The 21,818-nt window shown below is 36.1% G+C and overlaps 1 protein-coding gene across 2 annotated transcripts; it reads right to left on the bottom strand.

The window, feature by feature from the left end:
• Positions 1-2,100: 2,100 nt before the first annotated feature.
• LARP7 (La ribonucleoprotein 7, transcriptional regulator) lies at positions 2,101-21,736 on the bottom strand. Of its 2 annotated transcripts, none has more exons than XM_081253871.1 (13): positions 21,584-21,736; positions 15,516-15,726; positions 14,929-15,029; positions 14,773-14,856; positions 14,481-14,645; positions 14,309-14,402; positions 13,882-14,229; positions 13,654-13,798; positions 11,615-11,766; positions 10,701-10,819; positions 7,160-7,319; positions 6,820-6,911; positions 2,101-2,409 (listed from the first exon to the last, which is right to left on the bottom strand). In XM_081253871.1, the coding sequence occupies exons 2-13, from the start codon at positions 15,715-15,717 to the stop codon at positions 2,329-2,331; spliced, it is 1,743 nt and encodes a 580-aa protein (XP_081109997.1). In that variant the 5' UTR covers positions 15,718-15,726; positions 21,584-21,736; the 3' UTR covers positions 2,101-2,328. The 2 variants fall into 2 exon arrangements, with proteins under 2 accessions (XP_081109997.1, XP_081109998.1); XM_081253872.1 differs by having other exon boundaries at positions 2,103-2,409; positions 13,882-14,232; positions 21,584-21,734.
• Between the last annotated feature and the right edge of the window lie 82 nt (positions 21,737-21,818).

Here is a 21,818-nt window from a genome sequence, read left to right as displayed (position 1 = left end):
ACGCACAAAGACAGGTATGTAGTAGGCCCTTAAAAAAAAAAAGGAACATGAGTACTGAGAATCAGCAATTTGAAAGAGAAAATATCCTTTATGCAACTAAATCAGCATCTGATCTTGGGGAACATCCTGAAGCACACATTCAATTCAATTCAACAAATACTTACTAAGCAATTACTAAGTGTTGGATAATGAAGGGAATACACTTACCCAAAGGATCAAAGGTTGAGACCTTGAAAGGTCATGAAGAATTATTACTTTGCTTTCAGGAACCCATCCCATATCTGGAATAACTTGTCCTGTCACTTACATTGTATCACAACTTTATGTTGACTTGCCTGTCTTCCCCAAGGCTGTAAATTCCTCAAGGGTAGGGGACCTTCCTTACCTCTTCTTTGTATCTCTAATGTCTATAGTGTCAGTGTCTGATATATATCAGGGGCTAAATAAGTATTCCTTTACTTAAGTGAATTAAAGAATAAATGAAAGAATGAATGAATACGGTTTTCTCCTCCTCCACCTTTTTCCATCTGTCCCTAGGACTTATCTAACCAACTGTGTGATTTTTACTTATTTTTGTTTCTTTTCTCTATCTACTGCTGAAACATAAGCACCACGAGGGCAAGAGTGTCTAAACACAGATATTTGTTGAATGATTGCCTCTCTTGTTTTAAAGACTGCCAAGAGGAGATTTGAAATTTTATCTGATAACCTCTTCGAAGTCACCTTATGACAGTCCTCCTTGAGATTAACTCAGTTCTTGAGACATACACCTACTTTTGATTATTCTAGATCAACTGGAGCATATTTAGTCACAATCCTCACAAGAGGGTTTAGCAACTATTCACTGATCATTCTTTTCCTTCACAAGTGTGTACGCCAGCTTTCCTTCATGGGGACAGAAAAACTAGTGAGTCAGTGGCAACCTGTCAGTATACCTTTTTTAAAAAAAAATATATTTATTTGTTTGTCTTTATTTTTGGCTGCATTGGGTCTCTGTTGCTGCATGCGGGGTTTCTCTAGTTGTGGCGAGCAGGGGCTACTCTTCGTTGCAGTGTGCGGGCTTCTCATTGTCGTGGCTTCTCTTGTTGCAGAGCACAGGCTCCAGGCACGCAGGCTTCAGCATTTGTGGTGCGTGGGCTCAGTAGTTGTGGCTTGCGGGCTCTAGAGCACAGGCTCAGTAGTTGTGGCGCACGGGCTTAGTTGCTCCATGGCATGTGGAATCTTCCCGGACCAGGGCTTGAACCACTGTCCCCTGCATTGGCAGGCGGATTCTTAACCACTGCGCCACCAGGGAAGCCCGAGCATACCTATTTTTGGTACTGATAAGCTGTTGCCATCCCAACCAGTGATGCAGCCAATCTCCTCAAATTTTTGGCCCATAGGAGTGAATAGATTTTTGATCCTTTGCTTCCCACAATGCATAGAAGGGACAGCCAAATTAGTCCCTCACTGCTGGACAGCGCTGATGGAACTAAAAATGGGTTTGTAGCCCAAGAAAATGAACCCCAGGGCTGTCCAGAGTACTTTCCTGATACCTGGTGAGAGATTAAGATGCCAGTCACGTACATGCCCTGCAGGTTCAGTTCTGGGAAGGCCTTCAACATACCATTCTGTGATTTTCCCGAATAAAATGACAGACTTTGGTTATGCCTAAGGCTGATTCCTAGATTTTTTTTTTTCTGTGTGCACAGCATCTGGTACATTTTATTTTGTCTAACCAAAATAAAATGTTTATTAGTTTCATTTATGAAAACAAACTCACTTACCATTTAAACAGTTCATATGGTATGTTCAGTGGAAGCTCAGATAGGCAAAGTGCAATAAGCAGAATGAAATATCACACATACGTCTCTGCATAAATCAACATGAAAAAGTATTTAAGATGTTTCAAATGGAAAAAGCAAGCTACAAAATAATAAGTACAGTGACAGTTCTCTGTTAAACATTTTTTCCTAAACTATTTATGTACTATTATTTTTGCAAAAATGTCATTGTTTTTGTAATACAAAACAGCAAAATTAATGATGTTTGGAAAAAAAGATAATGTTCAAAACACATTTATTTTCTAAAACACTTTGAGGTTGATTTATATCAGATAATTTCAACAAGTACAATATTTAATGAAAAAACTGTAATATAGTGTAACTGTCTCTGGTCAAAAGTCTTGTTTACAAGTTAAGGAACAAAACTATTTCTTTTAATTAAATGTAGGCTTTAGAAAAACATTCATTACACATTACTACCATAAAAAAAAAAAAAAAAAAAGAATTCCCTAAGAATAGCTTTAGCATCCAGTGAAATCTTAAGAGGTGAACCAAAATGTTTTTTTCAATCATATTCAGAAAATCTAATGTGTTTACTTGCTTGTTGAGTCTTTTCAAGTCTGATCTTTTCAGCTTTGGTGATTAACTACAGAGAAAGAAATCAGAAATTAGAATGTACTGGATACCTAAAAAGAGAAAGATAATTATGACTAGAAAAATCTCATAACTATTAGCTTGAATAAAACGTCTTAAAAAGGGGAAGAAGAAAACAAATGAGATAATTAAGCTTAGATCAAATCAGTTACAGAGAAAACTGTCTAGATTATGGCTTATTAAATAGATATTAAATCTCTGAACTACCTAAGATCCTCTCATTTTAGTTCCAGATTACTAAAAAAATTTTCAATTAAAAATAACAATTCCAGGGCTTCCCTGGTGGCGTAGTGGTTGAGGGTCCACCTGCCAATGCAGGGGACACGGGTTTGTGCCCTGGTCCGGGAGGATCCCACATGCCGCGGAGCAGCTGGGCGCGTGAGCCATGGCCGCTGAGCCTGCACGTCCGGAGCCTGTGCTCTGTAACAGGAGAGGCCACAGCAGTGAGAGGCCCGCGTACCGTAAAAAAATAAAATAAAATAAAAACAACCATTCCACCAACAAGGACCTACTATACAGCACAGGGAACACTCCTCAATATTCTGTAATAACCTAAATGGGAAAAGAATTTGAAAAAGAATAGATACATGTATATGTATAACTGAATCACTGTGCTGTACACCTGAAAGTAACACAACATTGTTAATCAATTATGCTCCAATATAAAATTAGGAAAAAAAAAACATTCCACGCTGGTAATTTTTTTGACATTTTAGGAGGCTTAAGGACCAACCTTTGTTGTTTCATAGCCCTTTGGGCCTGAGTATTATTTATCAAGACACTTCTTAAATGATGTGTGGTCTTTAATAATTATATTGTGCTTGAAAATTCATATATTATTTGAATGAGACAGCATATTTTGGGCTGAGTGCTACACAAAGGTTTGCTTACAAATTTAAAAAATATTCCAAATAAGAAACTGCTATTAAGAGTACTTATTAATTACACCCTTATATAAATACTTGAAAATTGTAAAGAAGGCAAATGAAATTATGTGGAATGCAGAAGAACTTTTAAATATCTATATATTCCAGAAGCTTTCTTGATAAAAAAAACTTAAGGTATCTTATTTAGCTTTGGAGGAAATGAAAATTTTATTTTCTTAAAAACACAGATTCTAATGAGTATTCATTAAAATAGTTTATTTAAACTGGTGATAAGTGGCCACTGGCAGGAAATCACTTTCAGATTAAACTAAAAGCCTTTTTATCAGTGAAGTGAGTCAAAATGTAAGTGTTTAAAACTGTCACACCGATATGCTCTTCACAAATTTTATGAATTCTACCTATACCTGCTTAATATCTGACCTATCAGTACTTTGTAAAGGAAAGAACATTTTGATAAAAACTTTAAAAAATTCAAATATGTTTTAAAAACTAAAGAGAAATGAGAAAAGCCTTACTGTGTCTCCAGTACCTGTTATCTAATTTTACCAACGTGCTCAAAGTGATAGGGTACACTACAAAGATTTGGTCTAGGTAGAATGAATCAGACCCCTTTTGGCAGATCTTCCCTTCATCTTACTGATCTTTTGTCAGAGGTCTTAATTTAACTTATCTGTACTTGATTTTTATGGGTAAAAGTATCATACATAGAAAATAAAATATTTCTACCAATTCTTTTGTCTTTTAATTCTGTGTAAACTGACCAGAGCTCAGGAAAGTGTCCCCAGTAGCCTTCTCCTCCACAATGTGAAAATAAGAACCAGGATTTTTTATTAGTGCTTTTCTTTCACTCAATTATGGACTAAGTATAATGTTAACTGTGGAAACAGTAGGCTGGCATGTCAGTGAGGTATTTATGCTACATTTTTGGCTGCTAATTTTTTCTAAAATACTTAATTTCCATTACTAACATGCTTGCTTCCAGTACTTCAGCTACACTGTCCTCCTAGTCTCACAATCTCCTTTCAAGGCCTCTGCACTTTCTTCTTTTTCTTTTAAAATATATTTTTTAATTTATTTATATTTTTGGCTGCGTCGGTTTTTAGTTGCAGCACGCGGGCTTCTCTCTTGTTGTGGCATGTGGGTATTTTTCTCTCTAGTTGTGGCATGTGGGTATTTTTCTCTCTAGTTGTGGCATGCAGGCTCCAGAGCGCATGGGCTCTGTAGTTTGTGGTACTCGGGCCCTCTAGTTGAAGCGGCAGGCTCGGTAGTTGTGGCACACTGGCTTGTGGTTGCCCCATGGCATGTGGGATCTTAGCTCTCCGACAAGGGATCAAACCCTTGGTCCCCTGCATTGGAAGGCAGATTCTTTACCACTGGACAACCAGGGAAGTCCCAAGGCCTCTGCACTTTCTGTTGCCTCCGACTGGAAAGCTGTGCATCTAAATTTTTTTTTTTTTTTTTTTGTGGTACGCGGGCCTCTCACTGTTGTGGCCTCTCCCGTTGCGGAGCACAGGCTCCAGACACGCAGGCTCAGTGGCAATGGCTCACGGGCCTAGCCACTCCGCGGCATGTGGGATCTTGCCAGACCGGGGCATGAACCTGTGTCCCCTGCATCGGCAGGCAGACTCTCAACCACTGCACCACCAGGGAAGCCCTGTGCATCTAAATTTTCCTGGCTTGCTTGCTCACTTCCCTAAGGTCTCCTCTACTGTCACCTTTGCAGAGAGAACTTCCCAGACAATCTCATCTCATGTATCCCATTATACTTTTGAGTTTTCTGTATAGCACATGTCATCATCTGACCTATTAATATATTAGCTCTAAGACTCAACAAAGAAGGGGATTTTGTTACTCACAGCTATATACTCAGTTTCTAGAACAGTGGCTAACACAAACTGGCACCAAAAATATTAATTAAATAAATTAACAAAGAAGTAAACTAAATTATGGTCTAACCCCCTCTCCTCTGAGAAGCTTCTCTGTGTGGTACCTTTTTTTCATTTCATGATATGAGCAAACTAGTTACATCCATAGCTTTAGCTAGGATTCTATACTTTCAGAGGTTTATCACACAAATCATGTGTATGATAAACCTGATGGTGTAACAGGTAAAGGAGAACTCTCCCAATGATAGAACTACTCACTGCTTTCCAACCCAATTTATAAAATTCCCTAAGTCAACGTTTATTTCCTTGTCTCAAATTTAATTTGCGGAGATGGAATCTTTCTGAAAAACAAGCTTTCTGATTTCTAGTTTTAAAAATATATACAATTTAAATGAAATTTCACACCAATTAGAAGGATAAGTATTATTTAACAAAATGATTTCATTTCAGTTGTCAGTTCTGGATTAATGATTTTAACATTTAAATACCCTCAAGCAGGCTTTGAAATTAACACCTCATGGACCTGAAAAAGTCCTTAAGAAGGGAGGCCTCCCCATCTCAGCAAATTCAGTCCACATTCACAGAAACAGAATTAACAAAGACCAGTAGAAAACCTCCTCCTAAATCATCTTAAATTCCAATGAATCCTAGGCTATCTAACGCTGATGAAAAAAACTTAATTTTCCAATTAAAAAAAAACAAAGAATTTTATAAATAGGACCCTAAAGCAACAAACCTAGAACACAGGAGGTATGACCTTTCAAGTGCTAATCAATCATAAAAGGATGTACGTATATCTTTCCATATTTTACCTATTTTCACAATATACATTAAAAAATTGATATTAGTAATATTACTATTATTATGTGCACATAATAGGGCACATTATTATGTGCCCTATTTTATTCTTCTAAGCACTTTAAGATGTTCTAACCTTTACATGTATAATAATGTTTTTTTTTTTTTTTTTTGCGGTACGCGGGCCTCTCACTGTTGTGGCCTCTCCCGTTGCGGGGCACAGGCTCCGGACGCGCAGGCTCAGCGGCCATGGCCCACGGGCCCAGCCACTCCGCGGCATATGGGATCCTCCCAGACCGGGGCACGAACCCGTATCCCCTGCATCGGCAGGCGGACTCTCAACCACTGCGCCACCAGGGAGGCCCCTACATGTATAATAATGTTTTAAAAGAATAAACTAGACAGCTTACTAGCAACAATATCTGATAAATTTAGTGTCATTTAAAATAAAATTATTGAAAGAGAGGCTTGCTTTCAATTATTTAGTGTACTTATTTAAGCTTGTTTCTTTCACTTGTCAGCTAGTCTAGAGAAAAAGGAATAAAGCTTACCATTGCTACAGGGAATGTTATGCATAGTCTCTCAATCTTATCTGTGGAGGCTCATATTTTTAAAAAGTACAATCTAAATACATTGTGTTTTTTACCATTAAGACAATCTTTAAATAATCATTCACCACAAAGCCATAAATGAAAGCAGCCAGAAATTTAAATTACATCACTATTTTCTTTTTAAAAAAAGATAAAATTATGTACCCTTGTGTGGAAAATAATTCTAATTTCATATATTTCAAAGCTAGAGAAATAAAAAAAACAAATATGAATTGATTACCTTCTCAGTGCCTCTTTTCTTTTCACGAGGCTGATTAAGTTTGGCCTGCCTATCTACCAAAATCTTCTGCCAATACCTCTGTTCATGGTCACCTTAAAAAAAACAGAAGAAAAAACCCCACAAAAATGCTGATCATAAGGATATAGATGAGGAAACATATTCAAGGCTTTGTATTGTCAACAACAGAACCAGAATAGTCTGATTTTATTTAGTGCTACTTTATACATATTATAGTACCAAAAAACCCCAACAACGTAGTTTCATTAGCCAAACTCAGAAATTATAAAACAATCACCCCACAATAAGAATTGTTAAAAAAGAATGTTCTGTAAAGTTTTACCAGAAAGAATCTCTAGTTTCCAGCAGTGTTTCTTTTTAATTTCCGTATATGCATTTATTACTGCTTGAGCATCCTCAGGAGTTTTAAATCTAGCATGGCATTCTGTATCTCCTTCCAGCAAATCGACATAAACAACTTCTGAGATTACTGCCAAAGTATCCTGCGTTAGAGTTAAGAAAGGCTTAAAATAAATAATAAAAATGTTTCAATATAATTCTAAAATTATTCCAATGGTTGTACTAGAATCTATTAAAAAATTGAGCTATATGTCATTTAAAATGAGGAGAAACTACCCTATATCAAACATTTCTTCTAAAATATATACAAATGGGGAATTTCCTGGTGGTCCAGTGGTTAGGACTCTGTGCTCTCTCTGCTGAGGGCCCAGGTTCAATCCCTGGTCGGAGAACTAAGTTCCCATAAGCCACATGGTGCGGCCAAAAACCAAAAAAAAAAAAAAAAAAACCGGAAAAGAAAAAGAGAAAGAAACCCCCCCCCACAAAAAAAACGAATGCTCTTAAAAAGTGACTTGGACAAAGTTGAGAGCCAATTTAACATCAACTCTAATAATAACTTTCCTTCCTTCAACAGCATCCTTAAAATCTTAACTGGAATGGGAATATTGCATAAGGAAAAGAGATTTGTAGAGCGGAATGTAGAAATACAACCCCAAATTCAGAAGAAGGTTTCCAAGTCTGGGTGTAGTTAAAGAGTAAAATTAAAAACAAACAAAATCGAAAAGGGATTAAGGAAGAAGGTGTGTTTCCACTCACCTGTACCAAATCACTTATGACTTAAAATATAGGTAAACTTTTTATAACCAATTGTGAAAAAAGTTTCAAGGAATATACAAAGTAGTTCCCAAGTAGTCTATGGAAATACAGATAGCTCAAGAGCTTTTATTCTCTGATAAAAATACCTAAGCAACCTCTTCTAAACAAGTTGAGTCACACAGCAAGGAAAAGTTTTACCTATACGGCCTGCTGTGAGGGCAAATTAACAAGATTCCTGCATTCCTAGTCCTTTTTTTTTTCACAGCAGGTTCTACAGTGTATGCAATGCAATTATGCAGGAATGTTACACTAATTCTTAATTCATCAACTTCCATTCATAAAGCTAAAGAAATAACTGAAGGTTCCCAACTGGGGGAAAAAAGTCTTACCCACCTCACCTCCTTTAGTTTTAACCCCAAATTTCAAGGCACAACTAATTTAGATTACTTTTATTTATTTATTTTAAAACATTTATTATTTTCTTTGGCCCCGCCATGCAGCTTGTGGGATCTTAGTTCCCCAACCAGGGATTGAACCCGGGCCCTCTGCAGTGAGAGCGCGGAGTCCTAACTAGTGAACCGCCAGAGAATTCCCTAGATTACTTTTAGACATTGGATTTTTAAAGTATGACTTACAAAAAGAACTGAGCAAAACCTGGAAATATTTTTTCGTAAGAAAAGTTTATAAAGTAATAAAAACCTGTGTTTATGTACAAGCCAGGGACTAAATCTTAATTCATCCCAACACTTAAAACACTGCCTATCACAAAATAGGCTCTTAATAAATGTATGCTAATTCAATGAAAAAAAAATAAGAGAACTGGAGAGAAATATACCTGCTGATTCTTCCCATTTCTCTATCTAATCAGTATTAAATTTAGACACAAAGCAAGAAACTATGGTTTGAAGTGATGAAATTTTAATGTATTCATTGGTAGTAGTGAGAGTTTTATAATTAATTTATCAGACAGATTAGATTACTACAATTCAAAAGATATTTACTAAATATCCATTATAATGTCAGGCTAATCTCCGGATTTAAAACCCTTCTTAGAATGACAAATTAACCTGGTAATCACATGGGCAAGTCACAGACAGCAGTAACAATCGTAGCTCAGTTTTTGTTCCAGCAAAATTTAAGTAATTACTAACTTGGTTAATGCAGTTATTTTACGATTTTGGTGATCATAAATGAAGAATCTGTAATTGACATAATTACTATTTAGATAATAAAAGCTATTTGATAAATATATTTAAACCTATGTCAGTCATTCCAAATAACAAACTTTGTGTAATTTTTCTGTTAAATCTTTTTCAATCTGACTAACCACAACAGCGTTTACATCCTCAATTTTTTATCCTTCTTATTTGAAAGTCTATACTGTGACCAAACGTTGAAATGCAAGCTGGTAATACCAATTTGGGATTGACCAGGTTCTTCATTAGTACTGTAATGAGAATCTAAATTTATGTGTTAGTGACAGTTACAGGATTTTAGGGGATAGGGTTTGAGATGAAGAGTGCTTACAGATGGTTACAGTGAGCAACCTTAATGGTTATGCAAGTCAAGAAATGTGACTGCTAAGAGTCTATGCAAAAGCAAAACAATATACTACATGGTGCTGATGTCAGTATAAGAATTTTAAATATATTTCCTATGTTACAGAACATGTTATATAGTTTAAAAAGAAAGCGTCTTACCTAAATGGGTGACAAGGTTTAAAGTAAATAAAATAGGGTACTCCCACTCAAAGGAATATGTGAATAAGAAAGAAATATTGCTGTGCTCGTACAAAATGCTGTAGAAGATAACTTTATAAAGTGAAAAAAGAAGACTAGTACTGTATGAATAGCAATTTAAAGTGTAAATTGTGTAGAAATAAAGATTTATTTGCATATGCATGTAAAATTTTTGGAGCTTTGCAAAATAGTTTACACTTTTCTGTAGTTGTTGCAAATTTTAAAAATAGCATGGATTAAAAATACCAAAATTTTTTTAAAATAAAAATTTTAAAGGTTCTTTTCTCCAAAAAAAAACCCTGCCTTTCAGGAAAAAAAATTCAATTCCCAAGAGGATTCACTAACAGACAAAAATAAACTAAGCCCATGGTAAGTGAAAAATATGCATATTATCCCTTTTATTCCAAAATAGTTCTGACTTGTTTTAAGTCACAAAATCTTTTAGGAATCTATTGAAAGCTAAGATTTCTAATGAAAACAAATTACAAATTCTCTAGTTTGCTCCAAACCAGACAACGGCAGATAATTACAATTTTATTTTAAAAATAATTTCAAACCAACTCTAATGTTGATTAAATATTTTAAAAAGTTTTAGCACTAAGTATTTTCCTAAAATCTAGTTTCTCTAGATTTTTCTGAAAACAGAGGAAGTCCCGTAAAAAATGAATACTGGGAAACATTTTACTTTATCTACCCTATTAGTTATAATAACTATATAGTATGGTTTACTCATCCAACTATACAACCACCATTAAGGGCACCAATAAAAATAAGCACAAATTGCACTTTTCCTATAAATGGATTAAACTATGTTCACTGTAAATATGATCCAGTGAGGAATTTCAGTCTTTAGAATTTGCTTCAAGTCAAACTTAAGGGTTATTATGGAATCAAAACCAGTAAGCAGTTTACCACAAGAGAACAAATTCTAATTTGATTTGCTTCATTTTCCATATTCAAAACACCTTCACATGGGGGAGTTTTTTAGAGGAAAGAGAAAAAACTATCCTGGGGATTCAAAAGCATTACCCTGACTTGTTTCCTGCCAGGTAAAGGCTCAGTGCTAAGGATCTTCACAATCACACCACTCACAAACTGTGGTCCTGCTGCATTAACCTTCTCCTGGGGACCACCCTCTTCACTGTCTGCTGTTTGAAAAGAAAAAGACCAGAAATAAATCTTACACTTAATAATTTAACCCTTAGGAGGCCCACTTTAGAATAACAATAATGATTTCTCTGCCTGATTTAAATAATTAATTTAAATTTACTCAAAGTCATTATGTTGTAAGTTATACTATTTATTGCAGATTACCATGAAGTAAAATAGAAAAACCTTTATTATTGTAAATGCAAACTTTTACCATTAGAAGAGCACTTGTAAAACCTTAAAAAAAAAAAAAAGCTCCTTTTCAATGAACCAAGTAACAAAGTGCTTTACTCAGTGAAGAAATAAACAGGCACAGGATAATATATAAGAATATTGTATATAAATTACAATTCAAATGTGAAATTTATATTTTCAACTTACAGGAATTTAAAATATATCCTAATATTGAAGATTTCACAAAAATCTTGTTTTAATTTGTTCCTGCTTGTGGTTAATACCAAGGAATAACATGTCAGGTGAGAAATTATCTTCTTTGTTTCTACAAACCTGCTCAACTCAAAACTAGGCACTCAATTACTAAATTTGATTAATAATGAAAACTGTAGAGAAAACTTATATGATTAAAAAAGATTCTGTTTAAAATGAACCCTTCAAATATTCTTATGTTAAGAATAAATCACACGTCTGGACAACTTGACAAATCAGTAATTGTTCTAATAACAATCACTGTATAATCAAGTTTTTAAAACTAAAGTTTATCATATAATAACTCAGAAAGTACATTTAGTGTAAGTACAATATAATGCTACAAAAACTATCATAGTGATGCTTACTTTTTTCATTTTTCATTTCGGACTTAGTAGGTACTCCATGGTTTGTTTCTATTTCTGACTCTGATTTTATTTGGGATATTGTTTTTTTTAAAGAAGCCATGCTAGCTTTTTGCAGTGCTAAATACTCTTTTTTCAAATCCAGCCATTCGGTCCTGTAATGAAAAAACACTGTACTTTTAAAATAGTGACAACAGATCATTAAATAAAAAGTAAGTTATCTAATACAGACATTCAGTGACTTACAATCACTCCTCCTCCCAACCTTTCTTCCTTTAAACACTTACACTCAAATTATTTCCTGAGTTCTAAGTCCATCTGGCAAACAAGCAAAGGGGAGTTCCCTTTGCCCCAACATTCAGATTAAATGTTTTATATTTGCTGGTTCAATTCTTGAGTATGTTTCAAATATTTGAATTGATGAAACTAAAAGTATTGAATTAATTAACTAGTAACATTTACTAGAAAAGTCAGTCAACTCTGGGGAAAAAATGAGAAATTAAAATTTAAAGATTTGTTAAACTGCTTCCAATTTGAGAGACAACATTCCTTAGTATTTACTTGAATCAAAAGGAATTTCTAAGAAGAAAAAAACACCCCATGGAAGCAATTTATTTATTTACATACATTTAACGTGTAAGATGTTTCTTCAAACAGCTAGAGCTCCTCCAGATAGAAACACAATGCCTCGCCAGGCTCTGCAGGAGCACTCATTGTTACCCTAATCTATGCCATCAAACAAGCAGATAGGGGATTTTTTTTTTTTTTTTTTTGTTAAAGAGGAGAATATCTGTGGTAATGGTTTTAGCTGTTAACATTGACATCTGTATACTTCAAAAAAAAAAAAGTATCCAGACCCACCCAGGACCATACATTCCCTGAGAGCTGATACATTAGAATAACAAAGGGCTCTTGTAATGATTCTCTGAGATAAAAAGGCAAAAGGAATTCAGGAGTTAAGAATAGTATAAATAGAAGTACCCAAAGTCCTTGCCTTTTAACCCTCCAAGAGGAAAACTGGATTCTTTGGAAAGTAATCCAGGAAGGTTAAGAAAAACTCTCTTCTAAAAGGTATGCCATTTGCTTTCTTCTACTTATCTCTCATCCCTCGAGTAGATGGACTCCCTTTAACTTTAACATGGAAGTACTTTCTGTGACTTTTAAAATAGTAAGTGCTTCCATGTTTTAGTAGAAGTGAATCCAAATTATGCCTCCGGATTTGAGATGGCAATCTTCCTAATTTACAGAAGCCAAGGGGATCCCCTTTGCTTTAACATGGGGGTACCTGCTGTGTAAAACAAAAGTAAGTGCTTCCATGTTTCAGTGGAGGTGTCCCCAAACCGACACTTTCAAGGATTCAGATCTATTTTTATAGGATAAATTGTCGAAAATGGCTACTAATGAAGCTCTGAAAATAAAATAATGAAAATACAGCATTGCTTGTTTAATTTTGAATAAAGGATAAAAATATATAATCCTTACGATGAAATTTTACTTAACTTAATAGACCTTTGTCGGACAGGTCCAAACTGACGCGTTTGTTCTGATCCCAGATTATTTTCTAAATTTCCTTTACAGGTCAAAGGACATTCATGATTTTTATTTTTCTTCCCAAGACTGGGCTCCCCACCACTTAAACGTGGATGTACTTGCTTTGAAACTAAAAAAGTAAGTGCTTCCATGTTTTAGTGATGGTAAGTCTTCCTTTTTCATTTTAACTTCAAGAAAACTTCAGGAGTACTTAACTGAATGGCCGGTCTATGGTACATTAAAGCTGTACTTCTAAATCTATTAAGGAACACCCTCTACTTTAACATGGAGGCACTTGCTGTGACTTGATAAAAAATAAGTGCTTCCATGTTTTAGTGCGGTGGTTCCTTTTTAAACCCCAATCGTGTTATAGCAACTTGTCTGCAGATCATGGCTTCAGGCCATTACTGTTGCTAATATGCAACTCTGTTCAATACAAATTGGAATTGCACTTTAGCAATGGTGATGGAGTGTGTCAACTGCCAACAATATAATTTGTACCGCTGACTTACTTTGATAGTACTCGTAATGGTATAACCTCTTCTCCCATTTTATGCCTCTCTTTATGTTTTTTCTTATGCTTTCTTTTTGCTTTCAAGAGGGATCCATCTTTTATATCTCCAGTGTCTTTTTCCTCTTCAGTAGAGACTTCTAATTCTAAATTAAATAACAATAAAGATGTGAGTTAAGAAAAAAAGAAAACCTTATTTATTGAATCGTAAGCTGAAAGTTAGAAATACCTTTGTTTTCTTTACAAACTTCTGAAGCTTCTTTTTTAATGTTGTCTTTCTGAGCCACTTTTTTAAGTTTTGATTTGGGAGTTAGGTAATCTGCATCTTCAGAGCTACTTCTCTTTCTCTTCCCTGTTTTGCCTGAAGGTAAGCTGGATACTTCAGTTCTTTCTCGTTTTTTCTTCTTCTTTGTGGGTGGCTTTTGGGGTTCAGTAACCTCTACCTCAGAGCCCTCAGATGTGGTCCTCGATCTTTTTTTACAGACGCTTTCCTTGCTTGTGTCCATATTTGACTCTTTGGTCTGGATACTGTCGTCTTTCTTCATTCGGCCTTTCTTTTTCTTTTTCTTTTTCTTTTCTTCTGTAACAATTTTATCTTTTCATTATTTATTATTTTACTTCAACTACATCTACTTTAAAAATATTTAATAACTCACCAGCTACCCTAAGGGCAGGAATGGGCTTGTTTTTCACTGTCTTGGGAAATATACCAGGTTTTCTTGGAGCTTCCTCTGGTGGGTTATTAAGAAACTGAAATGAAATAAAATTTTGTTACTATTTAAAACAGTTGATAATTTTCTTTTCCTTTCTTTTAGGTTCTGGACCTACCTCAATAGCTTTTGCTGCTTGTTCTTTTGTTTCAAATTCCACAAAGGCAAATCCCTTTGGATCTCCAGTAGACTTATAATGTGGTATACTTATATAAACAACATTGCCACATTTCCCAAATACTCTTTCAATCCAGCTGTGATTAACATTTTTGGGAAGTAATTCCTATGATAAATTAGAAGCAATATTAAATAAAATGTTAAATCTAAATAAATTTTTACTTAACTGAATATTAAAATGTTTCTGTTTTTTGGGGACGACACTTCTGAGTTTTTCCAGAAAAATGGCTTACCACATATACAGTCCGCTCATCCTCATCCTTTGGTCTTTCACCCAGAGGCTTTTTTCTCCTGATTCTGGTGCCTTCTAAATCCAGCTTTAAAACAGTACATAAGGTTAATACACTAATACAATATTATGTGACATAATAAGTTGTAACAATTCTTACCTCTACAACAGCTGAATTTTTCAGTGCTCTGGCTATTAACTTTCCATCAGTGGTCAATTTTTTCATTTTGTTGAATGACACAAGAAGTGATATATCAACATCTAATGAAAACAAGTTAAAGTGAATAAATATAATTAAAAAGAAAACATTAAAAAATAAACCAGCAGGATAAATGGTACTTGGGATGAATTTAATCTTCCCCTTAAGTTAGGCACAGCCCTACTGGTCACGGTTATACATTCATAACAGAAAACTGATACAACTTCCTTTCAAAACTAGTCAAAGGTTTTGAAATGCGGACTAGGTAAAATGCCTTTCTGTCTGAATCCTGCACATACCTCCATGCATTCTCAAATAAACATACGTGGTAAATGTTCATCTGCTTTAAAGTTGCTCGAGGCCTAGTGAGTCTTTAAAAATATAAAGGCTATAAAAAGTGATCTACAATAGTTCTCGTAAAATTATACACATTACACAAGCGTAGTGTATTTGATGCTATATACACTATATTATAGAATTACATACACTATCTTAGAAGTAGATACACCTCTTAAAACTAGTTCAATTATACACTGAAGCAAACTTACATCCATCTCTAGATTTTTCTATCTGCTCTCGAAGAAACCTATCCTTGTGAAGATTTGCATCTCCAAACCAGAAGTCCACCTGCTTTGCAATATCTGCAAGCACCTGTTTTACCCGAGACCTTTTCTTTTTTTCTACTTCTTTTTTCTTTTCAGTGTTTTCCTCTTCCAGTGCCTTTTCTTGATTTCCACTTTCAGTTTCCATTCCTGTCAACTGGGAAAAGGTAAATATCAACTCAGTACAAGTAATTAGTAATACAGAAAAAATGTTTAGTTTAGCCTTTGTCTGAAGGGAAATGGACTCAAATTTGACTGCCAGAGAACAAACTTCAGGGGAACACTTCAGACATTTTCACCATCAGCTCAGGAGACTTTCATTGGCCTTCTTCAGTGTTTAATTTTTTTTTTTTAGTTCTTTCTCGTTCACTTCTCATTTGGCCTTGTTTTTACTTTTAAAATAATTTACCTCTTGTGTTATGGAGCATAGCTTCAGTATTTTATGTCTTAAACTGCAGAACCAGATTAGCCTAGTATAATTTATGTCTACATTTATATCTCAAAGTATAACATTAGGAACTGAAACATTCTTCGTTTTGAGAAACCTCAAAAAAGTTATTTGCATTTTAAAATACAACTTCTAATGAAATAAAAATTGATTCTTGATTTTTAAAAATGTTAATTTGTTTACTAGAAGCAGAATTCAACTGGTAAGTCACAGAATCCACCATCTCTTTTTCAGGTGACCTTCCTGTCCCAGTGTTTATTTCTTGGGCAGCAACTTTCAACCCCCTCATTCCGCAAGTCACTGTGCATGCCTCTTTGCTCCCTCCGCTCCAGCCATGCTGCTTTTCTAGCTGTAGGTACAACCCATCTGGCAAACTCAACTGAGGGATTTTTGATCTTGCTACTCTCTCTAAAATTATCCCCTAGATAACATGGCTTGCTTCCTCACTTGCTGAAGTCTTGTTCAAATGTCACCTCAGTGAGATCTCCCATAACCCTATTTAAAACTGCAAAGTTCTGGACAGATACTGTATCTCTCCAGTCTTTTTTCTATTGCACTTACAACCTTCTAATATTACTATACATTTGTTTATTCTTTATCCTTCCTAGAATGTAAGATTGATGAAATCAGATTTTTGTCTCTTGGTTACTGGTGAACCCCCAGTCCCTGGTACACAGTACTCATTCAAAAATTCGTTGAATGAATTGTGTCATCTTAGTTGAATCACTAAAGGTATGCACACAAAAATGAGTAGATGAGCAAAGGCTTAAGATGAGGCCTGGGGTGATGCAGCCTTGCATAAGAATAACCTCAGTCTCCCATAACATGTTTTTTTTTTTGAAACAGGAGCATTAAGACAAATGGGGAGAGTTTCATCTGTCTCCTCTGTCACACTGGGTTGGGAGCTGCTTTAGTTGGTATGCAGTCCTTAAGGCTGTGACCAGAATGACACAATAGATTGGTGGGCAAAAGGGCTAAAGCTTTTACATATCAAGGTGACCCAAAACACCGTTTGCCTTTATCTGTGGAAGCCATACTTGTCTACTGTAGATGGGGGTGCTGGGGGCAGGGGAAGCAGTGGACTTGGGTAAATGCTGGGGCTAGGCCTCCAGATGAGTTGAAGATTCTGTCCCTACTGTATCTTCTGCCTTGTATCCTTTAAAGCTCAGTAAACACAGTATTAGATTAAAGCCTATTTGTGTCTCCTGAGTCTGACTGTCAGCTAAAATCTGTCACTGCAGCAGTGATGCTGCAGACAGTAACAGAAATAGTGGTTCAAAGTGACATCCAGTAAGAGGGTACAAAGCCATTAATGCATTTCACTTCAATCTCCAAGTAAATGTGCATTCTCACCAAAGTCAATAGAAGAGTATTCTGGTATTTTTAGAATAGGCTTCTGCTGATTGGCTAAGCACCAATTTTTTAAATATACAAGTAATGAAGTATTTATTTAGATGATGCTAGCATAACTCATAAAATGGAGGAATGTGTCAGAATTAATCATTAGAAAGACAATCAGGTGTCATTCAGTGCTGCATAACCACAGTCCTCACCTTGTACTCCCACTCCAACCCATCCTGTCAGGCTTTCCTTTCCACCTTTCTAATAAAACTGAAAACAATTATCTCCGCTGTCTACCGGACCTCTCAGCAGCATCCGCAGTTGGTAACTCCCTCACTGAAAACATTTTCTTCCTTTAGCTTCCAGGCGTATTCTTCTCAATTTCCTTTTCTGGACCCTCCTACTCTGCTCTACCTTTACATGCTGCCTAGGATTGCATTCAGTCCTGAGCCCCCTCCTTATCTACACAGACCTCCTTTCAGAGGGCGTCTGGTTTTAAGCTCCTTGGCTCTATGCTGATGTTTCACAAATCTATCTTCTCCCTGACTTTTCCCATTAGCTCCCCCTTCCAACATGGAACTGTCCATTTGACCTCTTCACTTGTTTACTTCTTGTGTATCTCAAGCTTAAATTGGCAGAAATTGAACACTAATTTTAACAAACCTATTTTTTGCCTAGTTTTCCCCACCTCAGAAAACACCTGTGACAAAATTGCTGAGAGGGCAAAAACACTGAAATCCTTCTTAATTCTTCTTTCCTCACACCCCACAGCCAATTAATTAGCATTTGTTAGCTCTACCTTTTCGAAATACATACTGAATATGAATCTTTCTTATTTCTTCCATCACAACCACCTGTTCCAAGCTATCATGGTGTCTTGCCTGAACTTCTGCAAACACACCCTAACATTTGCTTGCTTCTACTCTTCTTCCATTATCATCAATTCTCCAGATAGCAGCTGGAATAATCATCTAAATATGTAAATAAAATGTCAATCTCTTGAACAAAATCCTCTACAGGTTTCTTATCACACTCAGAATAGAATCCGAAATCCTTACTGTGGCCTATAGGCCCTATTTCATCTGGCCTGGGGATCTCGCTCTAACTTCATCACTCGCAACTTCTTCCAGGGTGCTCATTCCAACCACAACACACCATCTTTTTGCTCCTTTTTAAACAAGCTAAGGCCATTCCCATATCAAGGCTCCTGTTGCTCTCTAACTTCCCTGCCACACCTGCAAGGATTACTTCCTGGTTCATTCAGGTCTCTGCAAATGACACTTTCTCAAAGAGGCTTTCTCTTTCACCCAATCTAAAATATCCTCTCCCGGCCAACCTTAACCCTACCCGCCCCCTCAGTCACCACTTACTACACTTGTATCCTCCTAGCCCTACCTGGAATTATAATTCTATTGCCTGTCTGCCTCACTAGAATATAAACACTATGAAGGTAGAGACTTCAATCTGATCACAACCTCAGCATTTGTTGAATAGTTAAATAATATATCTAAAAGGATCTAATAAACTGTAAAGTGTTAAGCATTTCAAGTTATTTTGTTAGGGGGTAGAATTATAAACAAAATACAAATGTAGGGTATGACTGTCACTACAGCAGGATCCACGCTAACTTTCCCTTCTGAAAAAACTACAAATTATAGAGGGCAGCTCTCCCATTTCTTTGCATTGTCAAAGCCACCATCTAAGGAAATAGTGGACAGAACTGCATAAGCACAGAAAGTCACAATTCTCCCAGAAATCAGACTCTTCCCATCATTCTCATATCTCAGCCCAGATACTCTCCTTCTTTCTTTCTCCTAAAGATTTTTTTGTGGCTTGGAGAATTTACTTCAGAAAATCTTGCCTAGTGTGAATAACACTCATCTGCAATTTTCGATCTTAAAAATATATTCTATAGATAATCAAATATACCTTCACTTTAGGGGAAGACATGAATTAAACAGGAAATAACAAGCCATGGTACAAGTTAGCTTCCCTACACAATGGTTGCAGAAGATCAGGAAGTTACATGGCAGTACTTCTGTTACAATTTTGATCTTCATAGTTTACTTTCTCAATGTCCTATGATAACAAATATGTGTGCTGTCATTCCATACATTCCAAATCAAACTTATTATCTTTCCTACCCATGACTGTTCTTCTCACCATCCTCATTTTATTTAAGGATGACATATTCCACTTAGTTAACCAATCAAGCTATTTACTAGCTGTATGGATTTTGAGCAAGTTACCTCATCTTTCTATTGTCTATAAAATGTGAATAAAAATTATACCTGCATAATAAGAGTTGTAAGAATTAATCAAAATAAATAAACCACTTCCCATTGCTGCTATATAGCACACACTCAATAATATGTAAGCATTATTATTTATTATCATTTTATCATTTACCAATCTGTTATTAAGTCCTATCAATTCAACCTTTGGAATGGCTCTTATCTCCATCCAGTGTTGTCCACAACTACTGTCACTACAATATGGAACTAGTTTATAAATTGTTCTAGAAGTCATCCATCTTTCACAGAAGCTGTGTAACTTGTCTAAAACACAGATCTAATTTTCTGACTGTGACATTAAAACTTTCAACATTAGAAACTCCTCAGCACCTTCTAGTAACATAATCTGTAGTTTTAAAAAATTGTTAAATGAATGAACTGGTTTCATGGGCTTTAAACAAATAAAAGTTACTGTGTAACAATGCCAGTTACTTTACATACATTGTTTTAAATCCTCATAATCCCTCTAGGTTCTTTTAACTTATTTTTAAAAAGGTTCAAAGATTAAGTGACTTGGCTAAAGCTAGTTGGGTATGTAAGCTCAGGTATGCTTGACTCCCACACTGTCTACCTTTTAGTAGACTTTCTTGCAACCTGTTACCATGCACTCTATGTTCTGACTCAGAAATCCTTAATCTGAAGTCCATGGAATTTGCGATGGTTCAAGAATTCATGTGAATCCCATGAAATTTTCAAAAGATAAATTTTAAAGAAAAGGTGAAATCATGACTCTTCTACATATATAAAATGAACACGTGTCAAAGATTTTATTTAAGCAATCAACTAGGGAACTAGCCAAGTGTTAAAAACCAGGAGTTTTTAACTCCTGGTTAAAAGGAGTTACTCAAAAACTCCTTTTCAAAGGAGAACTCAAAAATTAGACACGCACAAGTACAAGCAATCAGGAATGTTGAAATGAATTTGTTAAAATAGACTGCAATACTAATCAAGGCAATAATTGCAAGACTGATTTCCATTATTGTTTTCTACAACTTACACAATTGTAAAATAGCTCAATGACAATGAAAGGCAGAGATAACCTGGAACAGTGAGCTAGACAAGACACCACATATATGTGTGTGTGAATATATATATAGGCCATTTCAACGTCTTCCACAATTTTTCTTAGAAAAAGTTGTAGCAAAATGTTTTGACACGTACATGCATTTTCCTGGGATGCTCATCCACAGCTTTAAAATAATGTTTTAAAAGGAAATGGTGTGCCCAAAAGGTTAAGAACCATTGTTCTAGTCACAGCTGACTATTCAGCAGTACCCAAACACTTTCTTGTCTCTTGAGCCTTGGCTTTAAATGAGTCTTCTCTTCTTCCTTGCCTTATAAACTCCTATACAATTTTCAAGGCCCAGGTTAAATGGCATCTTACTCTTTCTAGCCTTCCACTACCACATCTCCCGTAATCCCTCCTCATCTGTTTTCCCTTAAGTAAGTCTATTATCGTACTCGGTACACTATTTAACGCTTATTATTTGTTCCTTCCATAACTGGATTTTCACCTCTCTGAATGACAAGGACTAGAGTTCTGAGAAAGAAAATGACTTAATTTTAAAATACATGTCCTCACATTCGCTTTTAGCCAGCAAAACTCGAACCTGTGAAGTAAAGCAATTTCACTTTTGACTACTGCCCCTCTCGGTACCCGTCCTTCCGCACGGAAGCCGCCAAACGCTGGACGGCCCCGAACCTTCCAACACCGGACAACACGCGCCCCCAATCACTGAAAATTGGGAACTGCAAGGGCTGCCGGAGGACTTTTGCGCGTGCGCACAGAACACTAGGACAAGCGAACTGATGGGTTGATGGGAGGGGGCGGGGTGAGAAGGACAGATGATAGAATGGGCTGCATAAAAAAGAACTGAGAGGATTCAGACCTCACCCAACCTGGGCGACCCTATAGTCCACTTAGCACTTACTCCGTCCAATTCCCAAAATACAGGGCCAGAGACTGCGTCCTTCAGTCCTTCCCGTCTCCCGATCCTTAAAGTCGTAGTTGTTTTCGCGTCATAGGAGGAGCGACAGCGTTCTTCCGTACGCCTCGGAAAAGACAGGCCCAGCGACTGTGCGTCCGTCGTTTACGTCACAGGCGTGGGCTGCCTCAGCCTGCGGGGCGGGACATCGGAGAAGGCGGCCGCTACGGAGGCTCGCAGA

Source organism: Mesoplodon bidens (genome assembly GCF_964165515.1).
Source record: "Mesoplodon bidens genome assembly, chromosome: 1".
Taxonomy (NCBI): Eukaryota; Metazoa; Chordata; class Mammalia; order Artiodactyla; family Ziphiidae; genus Mesoplodon; species Mesoplodon bidens.
This window is presented reverse-complemented; position numbering and strand designations above follow the sequence as displayed.

Excerpts from the sequence above, each read along its gene's own strand:
- LARP7 (XM_081253872.1), bottom strand. The coding sequence starts at position 15,717 with ATGGAAACTGAAAGTGGAAATCAAGAAAAGGCACTGGAAGAGGAAAAC. Across the intron at positions 14,403-14,480 it reads AAGCAGCAAAAGCTATTGAG|TTTCTTAATAACCCACCAGA; the intron begins GTAGGTCCAGAA and ends ATTTCATTTCAG. Across the intron at positions 13,799-13,881 it reads AGTTTGTAAAGAAAACAAAG|AATTAGAAGTCTCTACTGAA; the intron begins GTATTTCTAACT and ends TATTTAATTTAG.